Below are 12,916 nucleotides of genomic sequence, written 5' to 3'. Positions count from 1 at the left end.
CTGCATAAGTTATCTCTCCGTCACAGGCTGAGACACACCCCAAAAACCGTATGCAGTATCGGACGCATGCGCCGTCCATCGATAAATCACTGCGCAAACACCGCCATTGCGTCCATCTTGAAATCGGGCCAATAGTCAACCATACTAGTTATTTCCTACTGTTAAAGCAGTACTAATTTAAAAGGAAAAAACAACTTGGGTTTGCTTTTTAAATGTTTGCTGCTTTACAAATAGAAATTAAGGCAGAATGTAATCATTTAACATAGTTAATGTTTTTATTGAGAATTTTATGCCTTACATTTATTTTTTTTGATAAATGAACTTCATAAGTGATTTTACATACATGCAGATTAATGTGGGTGTCCTGATTGTTGCTTGCAGGTGCTCATGCGGGCTTTGCGAGACTTCAATTTACCTAAGATAGTAACAGATGATGTCCCGATATTCATGGGCCTGATCAGTGACCTGTTTCCAGCGCTGGATGTACCGAGGAAGAGGGACCTTCACTTTGAACAGATGGTTAAACAGTCTATGCTGGAGCTTCACTTGCAGCCCGAGGAGAGCTTTATTCTCAAAGTACAAACAAAAATCTATTTAGTTTTAATGACTTTCATTAAAATAACTGCAGACAGGCTACCATAAACCTGAAGGTTAACTTTTATTGCACATTTTTCAAAATTATTAAAGATGCTAAACCAGAGCTGGTGTGAAGTATTCCTACACGATAACACAGTACTTGCCCTTTAACTCATTTGATTAGTTATGTGCCCACCCAACGCTATTTCATACCTATTTCTATTACATTAAACATATTTGTGGATATATATATCAAAATGAATGCCAAGATAACTGCCAACAAAAGATGGTGTAACTCAGAAGTTCTCAAGGCACCCTAACAGTCCAGGTTTTAAGGATATCCATGCTTGGCCAAAGGTGACTTAATTAGTGCCTCAGTCAATTTGATTTAACCACCTGTGCTCAACCATGGATATCTCTAATACCAGACCTATTGGGGTTCCTTGAGGACTGTGTTTGGGAACCTCTGCTGTAACCATTGGTGCCAAAGGGTGAGGTACAAGGCCTGTCCGTGGGGCTGGGCTATCTAGGAGTAACAGACACGCCCCCTTCAGTGGGCAGCGCAGCATGTAAAGAATACCCAGGTAAATGCTTTGCCATGCACCCCTAGTTCCCTAGTTCCAGGGGTGATAGCTCTCCAACCTCTTATGGGTATAGCCAATACCAACCATGCAGACATGAGTTTTATATTTACTTTACAGCATAAAACTGTTTCTCATACACTAAAGCACTATTTTACCGTACATGCAATAAACATAAGAAACTGAATTGTCCATGTTGATAATTTTAAATACAAAACAACTTATTGTAAGAGAGTGTTTTTGTTTTGATGAATAGAATAATTATATAAAACATGGTTGTTACTTACCTTATAAACTGTGTTTTATGCAGGAGTCATATGTTATATGTTACTGAAAGTCCATATGCTGCTTTAACACTCTAAACTGGGAGAGGAGAATTGCACAAGTTCTTGTATTGCCCAAAGGGCCTGATTTCAGGTTGGATTGCAGCTGCGATTACACACTCTATCGGATGATTGTTGCGTATGCATCGCAGTGCGAGAACCAGTCACTGCGATCGGGACTGCGATTAGCAGTAGATTAGCATACCTTCGCAGTGAGACTGCGTGCGTAATCTCAGCTGCAATCGCAGTTGCGATCCAACCTGAATCAGGCCCAAAGATAGATACTGTGTTTTGCTTGGGAATTTGGAGACTCACTTGCAAAGTACAGCTGTGGCAATACCACCTGTAACTGGCATTGGCCACACATATATACTATTTTAGGACCAGATGATTGCACACAGAATATGAAACTCTTGGTACTGTATCTCTCTACACTTTCTCCAAGAGTTGATAAATCTCCCTCTATGTTTCTTGTACATTTATACAGTGAGTTATATATCAGTTTAAGATGATGGGGTGGGGGGCCTACGTGATTGTGTACTTAGGTGTACAGCCATGGGCAAAAGTTTTCAGATTGACACAAGTATTGGTTTTCACAAAGTTTGCTGCTTCAGTGTTTTTAGACCTTTTTGTCAGATGTTATTATGGTATACTGAAGTAAAATTTCATTAGCATTTCATAAGTGTCAAAGGGCGGGATGTACTAAGGTTGCGGTGACCATTCCGCCAGTCACCGAAACCTTACTAATCGCATATGTACTAACATATGCGATTAGTATTGCAAAGGACAGCTCTTGCGATAAGAGCTGCCCTTTGCGAATCAGCCTATTCCTGGTGACGGGGTCTCCGTGGGACCCCATCCCCTCCGAGCCCCGGGAGCTTCCTGCTGGTCACATGTGCAGGAAGCCCCGGGCTCCTCCTCCTCCTCCCTGCACCTGGAAGAAGATTAGGAGGAGACGGAGGACCCAGGAGGAGCGCGGGCCAGCGACCATGGACAGCAGGCGGCGGTGACGCGTCGGGTGCAGGGTCCGGTAAGAAGTCCATAGGCTTCTATAGGGTAACGCCAGGTTTTTCTGGCGTTACCCTCCGCGCCGAAAAAAGGGTGGGCGGGGCTTAGTACATATGGAATGTGGTATAACCCCCAAAAACAGGGTTTTTACAGCATTTTTCCTTCAGTACATCCTGCCCAAAGGCTTTTATTGACAATTACATTATGTTAATGTAAAGAGTCAATATTTTGGTGACAAACAATACCTTTTCCAGCATGATGGAGCACCTTGCCATAAGGCAAAAGTAACAACTAAGTGGCTCGGGGAACAAAAATTTTAATTTTAGGTCCATAGCCAGGAAACTCCCCAGACCTTAATCCCATTGAAAACTTGTGGTCAATCCTCAAGAGGTGGGTGGACAAACAAAAACCCACAAATTCTGACTAACTCCAAGCATTGATTAGGCAAGAATGGGCGGCCATCAGTCAGTATGTGGCCCAGAAGTTGATTGACAGCATGCCAGGGCGAATTGCAGAGGTCTTGAAAAAGAAGGGTCAACACTGCAAATATTGACTCTTTGCATAAACTTAATGTAATTGCCAATAAAAGCCTTTGACACTTATGAAATGCTTGTAATTTTACTTCAGTATACCATAGTAACATCTGACAAAAAGGTCTAAAAACACTGAAGCAGCAAACTTTGTGAAAACCAATACTTGTGTCATTCTCAAAACTTTTGGCCATGGCTGTAGAGTTTATTAGTTGTGTGTTATATCTATAGGGTTCCAAGTCTTAACATTAAGTATCCTTTCCTTTACAAAAAAAAAGATTTAGATCTTGTCCCTGATGAGTCCCATTATTTGTTGAAGTGTCGTGGAACAGTTAACTGAAATAACATTAGCAGAGTGTAGGGTGACAGCAGATAGTAATAGCAGAGTGTACTGATACAGATATGTGAAGCGGATTGTGCCTGGTGCAGTAGTCCTACAGATATGGAGTTAAACCCAGGTATATATATATTGGCCAATATGCTGATGGTATACCTTGTGTAACAGGTGTTGGTGCTGGTGGCGGTTAGTTCACACATGGTACAGCTTATCCAGCTCTTAGAATTATTGTAATCTGGCAGAAGAGCAAGTAAAGTAAAACACAAGGATGTCACACATGTAACAGAGGTTGACAATCTATGTGAAATATAGCAGCTTGGCACTTAGGGTAATGCTGGGTGTTGTAGGGCACCATGCGTGAGCTGGGCAAATTCACATGTGAATGTTAGCCCCAAAGCCCCTCTGTGTATCGGTGGTGGTATAGGGTACTTGTGGTTATTGTTACTGGTTGTACTGGCATGTGTTCTAGTGGGAGCCTTTGGAGTCCATCCAGTTGTGCATGAAAGAGGTCGGACTCCTCCTGACTGAGCTGTGCTTGTGTCCTAGTGACCGACGCCTCAGCTCCACGTACAGTATGCTAGAGGGAGGCAGTGCAGGAGCGCACTCCTTCCAACAATAACACTACTGAGCATTTCTCTTAGGATGTCATGTAACTATGGGTGCATAAATATGTCTACAGAGCCATATATATTATATAATATTATATTACATACCGATGTTGCTTCTGTTTTTACCCAGGTTGTTCAGCTGGAGGAGCTGCTTGCTGTACGTCACTCCGTCTTTGTGGTTGGAAATGCAGGAACAGGGAAGAGCAAGGTAGGCTCACCTAATGACTGCCCATGCATGTGATCTGCTGCAGATGCTTCCCCTCTATCTCACCAGTGATATTGCCCATTGCATGCTTCTATTGTGCGTCTTAGGTTTCTCAGTGTAAAACATTCACTTGCAGTTCTTTCTGCAGTACCAAGTCATTTACCAGATGTCTTATGTTTGAATTTCTTGAATTCCCAAAATAACTGTCCCTAGGAGCCCACCATACTTGCCTACTCTCCCAGGACGGCCGGGAGCCTCAGCCTCCCGAAAACCGCTCTCCCTGCAAAACCCTCGTCATGTTTCTGTCCACGCCCCTCCCATGGGCATCCTCTCCCCCTTGTATAATGGCAGGACCGAGGGGAGCTGATGACGCAATTCACGCTGAGTCTCGTCATCGTGGCTCCACCCCTGGGGGTGAGACCACAATGATGTGATGTGCAGTCACACCCCCTCCCAGCCCTCAAAATTGTGTCACCCCCCTCCCTGCTGTGCTCACCTGGCTGCCTAATTGTCAGAAAGTCTGGAGCCCACATTGGCACTCCACTACCACTCTGACTCTCTCTTTCTCTCTCCTCTCCCTACTACTACTGTCTACTGCAGACTCCAGTGACTGTCTGTCTCTGTAGTTAGCCAGCTAAGAAGAAGGAGGAAGTGGGGTGCTTTAGATACTACTAAGCACGTCACTAACTCACTTGCCACCATCTTAAGCCCGTCCCAGGCCCCCTCTATGAGTGACAGCAGCAGCAGGACAACGTGTGAGTTACACATGCAGCCGCTTCATTTCGAATTGTGCCGCTGTCTCAGTGATCACCAGAATCACGTTAATACATGTTATTTGGTGCCAAAAATTCTGTACGGGATCCCAGGATTGGATTCCTTATGTGCTATACTAATCCTAAGTATGTCGTATAATATTAGCGACTTAGTACAGTACACTATTAGTGAATTTAGATGCAATATTCAGTACAATGTACGTGATCTAGGTAAAAAGGCAAAAGACAGGTCTTATATGAGTAACTTGTACCACTCATCATTATGCTTAATTTGCTACTCTATACCAATTATTGTGCGACAAAATATACTAATCCTGAATATAGTGCTTCGGGCCTGAGTCAGCATGGATCGCAATTGCAACCGCATACGCAGATCAGCCGTTCGTTGCTTACTGCGCATGCATATGCACTGCGAGTGCATGGAAAGCGCACTGCGATTATGGATTTACTGTGGAATCTATCGCAGAGTGAGTGACAGGCCGTGAGCATTTGGAGGTGGTGACGGGGGAGTGGTCGGAGAAACGCAGGCGTGTCTGTCTGTTTGAACACTGTTGCAGGGACGTGCGAAAATTAGCCACTGCGATTACCTGTGCATTCTGAGTACTCACTGCGTGCAACGAGACTTTCAATTTCTAAGACAGGTCAGACCTGCTGTAATTGTGCGTGAGAGGCCGATGTTCTCCGATATTACCGATGTATACGCAGAACTGCGAGGTATTACAGATGTGAGAAGGCAGTGGAGGGTGCCTCTGTACTGGCTGAGCGGTGGCAGACATTAGCATATTTTCGCAGATTCATTGCATGCAATTATGCAGCTGTGATCGCTGTTGAATCAGGCCCTTAGTACATTACTAGCTAAATAGTACACTATGAGGGACTTAGGGCCTGATTCAGCATGGATCGCAAATGCAACCGCGTACGCAGATTGGCCGATGGTATGTACTGCGCATGTGTATGCACCGTAGGGCACGTCCGCAGGTCAGCATTGCAATTGCACTAGGATTACACACGCAGACAGGAATCCATCGCAGGGTGAGTGAGGGGACGTCAGCGTTTGGGGGTGGTGAGGGGGAGTGGTTGGAGAAACGCAGGCGTGCCTGTCCGTTTGATCACCGTTGCATGGGCATGCATAAATTAGCCACAGCCACAGCTACTGCATACGCAGCTTGAGTACTCATTGCGTGCGATGAGACTTACTCGATGTTACCGATGTATACGCAGGTCTGCGAGGTATTACGGATGCGAGAAAGTGTTAGTGAACGTCTCTATGCTGGAGTGACTGCAAACATTAGCATATTTTCTTCTTCAGGTCCATAGGCTCCACAGGCAGATCTTTGGGGTATAGCTGGATCTGGATCCCGGGCACCACGCAGTTAAAAGCTTTGCTCCCAGGATGCACTGAGACCATCCTCCTCTATACCCCACCCCCGAGCCAAAGGCACCTCAGTTCTAGTTGGTGCCCGGCCGGAGTTGGGTCACTGTTTTGCGCAGAGGGGCTGATTAGCAGCCCCAAAGCTGATTTTATTTTATGAGTTATTAGTTTTTTCCTTTTGACTCTTCAGAGCGAACAGCGGCAGACTGTCACCCCGCCGGGCCGCGACGCCAGTACAGATCTGGGGATCTCGGTGGGACCCCGGGGTCTGTGCTAGCCGGACATACGGGGACAGGTAAGAGCGGATCACCACTTGCGGTGATCCGCGTACTAGCAGTCCATTTTTCCGGTCCCTGGGGGCAGACCGGAGGTGCTGACTGTGGCGGCAGGCCCCCCATACCCTGTGCGTCCACTAGACCACCAGGGACTTGAAGTTGGTAGCGGGAACCAGCATCCCGGGGGTCAATTGCTGGCCAGGGGAGGCAGCCTTCCCTGTTTAGCGGCTCCTCCCCTCAGCTCAGAGCAACTTTCCGCTAAGGACTGGCTTTGCTGAGCTGCTCTCCGCCTACGACCACGCCCACTCTGAGGTCTCCGACTGCCATTTTCCCAATGGTACATCGCAGATCTCTCCGGATAGCGTGCCGACCAATCCCCCTGTATACCTCTCCTCTGGGGATAGTGTATACAGCACTATAGCCTTCCCAGACACTGAATCTGGGCGGTTGATTGTAGTGCCAAGTTGAAGTAGGTGCTTTCTATCTTCATTGTATGTGACTTATGCTAGCGCTGACTGTCTGTGTTTTTTTTTTCCGATTCTGTCAGTCTATAGCTATCCCTTTCCTTTTCTACAGCCCTAACAGGTGTATGTAGGGAGGTTTCTTTGATCTCACATATATAGACTCAAGTATTTGTGAGGTCTGTCACATACGGTTGACGGTGCCATATTGTTGGACCAGTGATTTGCATACATTGTGAGTGTTTAGTATTGCGCTTCCTGATCTCTATATACATACAGTGGGGCAAAAAAAGTATTTGGACAGCCACCGATTGTGCAAGTTGTTGCACTTTAAAAGATGAGAGAGGTCTGTAATTTCCATCATAGGTACATTTCAACTGTGAGAGTCAGAATCAGAACAAAAAATTCCGGAAATCACATTGTATGATTTTTAAACAATTTATTTGTATATTCTTGCGGAAAATAAATATTTGGACACCTACCAACCAGTAAGAATTCTGGCTTTCACAGACCTGTTACTTCTTCTTTAGGAAGCTCATCTATCCTTCACTCGTTACCTGTATTAATGGCACCTGTTTGAACTGGTTAACTGTATAAAAGACACCTGTCCACACCCTCAAACAGTCAGACTGCAACCTCTCCACCATGGCCAAGACCAGAGAGCTGTCTAAGGACACCAGGGACAAAATTGTAGACCTGCACAAGGCTGGGATGAGCTACTCGACAATAGGCAAGCAGCTTGGTGAGAAGAGATCAACTGTTGGCGCAATTATTAAAAAATGGAAGAAATACAAGATCACTGACAATCTCACTCGACCAGGGATCCATGCAAGATCTCACCTCGTGGGGTATCAATGATCTTGAACGGTGAGGGATCAGCCCAGAACTACAGGGGGAGACCTGGTCAATGACCCCAAGAGAGCTGGGACCACAGTCACAAAGGTTACCATTAGTAACACACTACGTCGTCATGGATTCAAAACCTGCAGCGCCCGAAAGGTCCCCCTGCTTAAGCCAGCACATGTCCAGGCCTGTCTAAAGTTTGCCCGTGACCATCTGGATGATCCAGAGGAGGATTGGGAGAATGTCATGTGGTCAGATGAGACCAAAATAGAACTTTTTGGTATAAACTCCACACGCCGTGTTTGGAGGGAGAAGAATGATGAGTGGCATCCCAAAAACACCATACCCACTGTGAAGCATGGGGGTGGAAACATCATGCTTTGGGGATGCTTTTCTGCAAAGGGGACAGGACGACTGTTGCGTATTATGGAGAGGATGAATGGGGCCATGTATCGTGACATTTTGGGGAAAAGCTTCCTTTCCTCAGAGCATTGAAGATGCAACGTGGCTGGGTCTTCCAGCATGACAATGACCCCAAACACACCGCCCGGGCAACTAAGGAGTGGCTCCATAAGAAGCATTTCAAGGTCCTGGATTTGCCTAGCCAGTCTCCAGACCTCAACCCAATAGAAAATCTGTGGAGTGAGTTGAAAGTCCGTGTTGCCCGGCGACAGCCCCAAAACATGACACATCTAGAGAAGATCTGCATTGAAGAATGGGGCAAAATTCCTGCTGCAGTGTGTGCAAACCTGGTCAAGAACTACAGGAAACGTTTGACCTCTGTAATTGCCAACCGAGGTTACTTTACAAAGTATTGAGTCAAACTTTTTGATTGTCCAAATATTTATTTTCCGCAATATACAAATAAATTGTTTAAAAATCATACAATGTGATTTCCGGAATTTTTTTTATTCTGATTCTGTCTCTCACAGTTGAAGTGTACCTATGATGGAAATTACAGATCTCTCTCATCTTTTAAAGTGCAACAACTTGCACAATCGGTGGCTGTCCAAATACTTTTTTGCCCCACTGCATATATACAGTCAGTCAGGTGCATAAATATTGGGACATTGACAGAATTTTCATATTTTGGCCTCTATTCACCACCACAATGGCTTTGAAGTGAAACAAGCAAGATGTGCTTTAACTGCAGACTTTCAGATTTAATTTGAGGGTAATTACATCCAAATCAGGTGAACGGTGTAGGAATTACAACGCTTTCTATATGTGCCTCCCACTTTTTAAGGGGCCAAAAGTAATGGGACAAACTAAACAATCCTAAATCTAACTTTCACTTTTTAATACTTTGTTGCAAATGTTTTGCAGGCAATTACAGCCTGAAGTCTGGAACGCATAGACATCACCAGACGCTGGGTTTCATCACTGGTGATGCTCTGCTAGGCCTCTACTGCAAATGTCTTCAGTTCCTGCTTGTTCTTGGGGCATTTTTCCTTCAGTTTTGTCTTCATCAAGTGAAATGCATGCTAATCGAATTCAGGTCAGGGGATTGACTTGGCCATTGCATAACATTCCACTTTTTAGCCTTAAAAAACTCTTTGGTTGCTTTTGCAGTATGCTTCGGGTCATTGTCCATCTGCACTGTGAAGCGCCGTCCAATGAGTTCTGAAGCATTTGACTGAATATGAGCATATAATATTGCCCAAAACACTTCAGAATTCATTCTGCTGCTTTTGTCAGCAGTCACATCATCAATAAATACAAGGGAACCAGTTCCATTGGCAGCCACCAGTTCCATTGGCAGCCATACATGCCCACGCCATGACACTACTACCAACATGCTTCACTGATGAGGTGGTATGTTTTGGATCATGAGCAGTTCCTTTCCTTCTCCATACTCTTCTCTTCCCATCACTCTGGTACAAGTTGATCTTTGTCTCATCTGTTCATAGGATGTTGTTCCAGAGCTGTAATGGTTTTTTTAGATGTTGTTTGGCAAACTCTAATCTTGTCTTCCTGTTTTTGTGGCTCACCAATGGTTTACATCTTGTGGTGAACCCTCTATATTCACTCTTGTGAAGTCTTCTCTTGATTGTTGACTTTGACACATATACACCTACCTCCTGGAGAGTGTTCTTGATTTGGCCAACTGTTGTGAAGAGGTTTTTCTTCACCAGGGAAATAATTCTTCTGTCATCCACCACAGTTGTTTTCCGTGGTCTTCCGGGTCTTTTGGTGTTGCTGAGCTCTCCGGTGTGTTCTTTCTTTTTAAGAATGTCCCAAACAGTTGATTTGGCCACACCTAATGTTTTTGCTATCTCTCTGATGGGTTTGTTTTGATTGTTCAGCCTAATGATGGCTTGCTTCACTGATAGTGACAGCTGTTTGGATCTCATATTGAGATTCGACAGCAACTGATTCCAAATGCAAATGTCACACCTAGAATCAACTCCAGACCTTTTACCTGCTTAATTGATAATGAAATAACGAGGGAATAGCCCACACCTGTCCATGAAATAGCTTTTGAGTTGATAGTCCCATTACTTTTGGCCCCTTAAAAAGGTGGGAGGCACATATAGAAACCGTTGTAATTCCTACACCGTTCACCTGATTTGGATGTAATTACCCTCAAATTAACTCTGAAAGTCTGCAGTTAAAGCACATCTTGTTTGTTTAATTTCAAAGCCATTGTGGTGGTGAATAGAGGCCAAAATATGAAAATTCTGTCAATGTCCCAATATTTATGCACCTGACTGTATAATATATTGTTGGACATGTCTGACGAGGAGGTCGAGCACACGGCTGCACCCACTCTGCTCTCCTGCAAGCGCTGTGCTGCAGGGTTAGGAAAGGAGGATTTAACTCAGGATGGGTTACGCGTGAGGTGCTATCAGTTGCCTGGCCCCTCAAAAGCCCCAATAATGGGACATGATCCCCCTTGGGCGTTTTTTTCTCAGGTACTGGCGTACATTGCAGATCGCCTGACGGTCCCGGCTGTTTTGCCCCATATAGGGTTACCCCAACCAGCCATCTTTCCCTCTCAGGGTATCCCGCAGTTGTTACAGTCTACTCCTGTGCCACAGACTGTCACTCCCTACCAAGGATTACCGCTCTATATGCAATCCCCTCTGGTACCACAACAGTCTGTCATTCCCTTCCAGGGACTTACGAAAGCTGTACATCCACCCTGGGTGGATGATTTAGCTAGTTCAGTTCAGAGTTTGGCAGCTTCGTCTATGGCCTTTCAGACCATGTTGTGGAATGAAAGACCTCAGACGGCATCTAAACGTCCTGTATTGTCATCCCAGTATACGAAGCTATCGGACACAGACGTGTCATCAGATGATGGGGAAGTGGCTGAGGGGTCGGATTCTGATTCCCCTGCACTGGAGATGGAGCTTAAATCAAATATTAATATTCCAGCCTTGGTAAGGGCGGTCTGATCCATACTTGATATTGATGATGACGTTCCTGCCCCTAAATCCAAATACCCTCAGTTTAAACAGGCAAAGGTGACTTCGGCAGTTTTCCCTCTCTCTGGGTCATTGCAAGAAGTGGGAATCGCCGCCTGCGGTAGATTCTCATGTTATTCGCTGATTAAAAGTGTTTGTCTGCCTATGCCTTCCATTTCTTCCCTGAAGGATTCTACAGGCAGGAAGGTGGAGACATGCCTGAAATCGATTTACTCTCTTTCGGGAGCTGTGACCCGTCCGTCCATGGCTATCTCATGGGTGGCCAAGGCAATTGAGAGCTGGGCAAATGTTCTTTTCCTAGACAATCAGTGGCCAAGTCGACCTCTAAGCCTGAGAAACAGGCCTGGAGTGCCAGACGTCCTTCTTCCAAGCCAGAGGATAAACCCTCAACCTGATGGGACGGGCCTCCCTCTTGGGGCTCCCAGAGTGGTTGCCGACTTGTTCAGTTCGCCCAGCGCTGGTGCCTCACCTCCAAGGACGCTTGTGTAAAAGAAATGGTCTCTCAAGGGTATGCTCTCTCATTCCGTCGAAGACCTCCCCAGTTTTTCTGCATGAGCCCTCCTCTGGACAAGAACAAGGGCTTGCAGATCCAGGAAGCCATAGAGTCCTTGCTGAAAGAAGGGGTAATTGTTCCAGTTCCACTATCTCAGCGCAGGACTGTTTACTATTCTACTCTTTCTGGTTCAAAAGCCGAATGGGTCTCATCGGCCTATCCTCAACCTAAAATCTCTGAACAAGTTCCTCAGGGTGCCCAGGTTCAGGATGGAAACTTTACGATCCATCATACTGGCTATGGAGCCTAGGGATTACATGGTATCACTGAACATTCAGGATGCATACCTTCATATCCCCATAATGCCTTCTCACCAGCGTTACCTGCGGTTTGCTATTCTGCAACAACATTTCGAGTTTCGGGCACTGCCCTTTGGCCTCTCCACAGCTCCAAGAGTATTTACCAAAATTATGTCTGTCATGGCAGCCCACCTACGAAGTCAGGGTATTCGACTCCTGTCGTACCTCGACGACCTCCTCTTGCTGGCAGGCTCTCCGGAAGTACTTCAGCAACATCTGCACCTGACTATCGCTTGTCTACAAGCGCACGGGTGGCTGATCAATTGGAAAAAAGTCCTCCCTACTTCCCTCACAGAGGGTGGTTCATTTGGGAGCCTTTCTGGATTCTCATCAGCAGAGAATTTTTCTAACTCCAGAAAACATCTCCTCTCTACAACTGCAGGTGCACAGTTGTCTGCTCAGTCGCCGGTTGTCGGTACACTCGGCAATGCATGTTCTGGGATCTATGGTGTCCACTTTCGACATGGTGGAATATGCCCAGTTCCATTCAAGGCCCCTGCAGGGCCTGATACTTTCCAAGTGGAACGGATTACCCCACCGTATCAGGACTCAGATGCTGGTGCTTTTTCCGGAGATGCGCCTGTGTCTCTCTTGGTGGCTGGATTGGCTTTTTCTGACAACGGACGCCAGTCTCCTGGGTGGGGCGCGGTGACAGGCCCGCACTAATTTCAGGGCCGTTGGACAGCGGGCAAAGCAAGTCTTCCAATCAACATTTTGGAACTTCGGGCTGTGGGCCTGATT

At 45.9% G+C, this 12,916-nt stretch overlaps 1 protein-coding gene across 1 annotated transcript in view; it reads left to right on the top strand.

The window, feature by feature from the left end:
- The window catches only part of DNAH11 (dynein axonemal heavy chain 11), a 361,565-nt gene that overhangs the window by 164,405 nt on the left and 184,244 nt on the right, over positions 1 to 12,916 (top strand). The window contains exons 38-39 of the mRNA XM_088457375.1: positions 382 to 576; positions 4,094 to 4,171. Coding sequence (XP_088313501.1) covers positions 382 to 576; positions 4,094 to 4,171 — 273 coding nt within the window. The remainder of the gene's footprint in view (positions 1 to 381; positions 577 to 4,093; positions 4,172 to 12,916) is intronic.

The sequence above is a fragment of the Taudactylus pleione genome, unplaced genomic scaffold (assembly GCF_031769625.1).
Source record: "Taudactylus pleione unplaced genomic scaffold, aTauple2 ptg000758l, whole genome shotgun sequence".
In the NCBI taxonomy this organism is placed as follows: domain Eukaryota; kingdom Metazoa; phylum Chordata; class Amphibia; order Anura; family Myobatrachidae; genus Taudactylus; species Taudactylus pleione.
The sequence above is the reverse complement of the archived record's forward strand: the minus strand, read 5'-3'. Positions and strand labels throughout refer to the sequence as shown.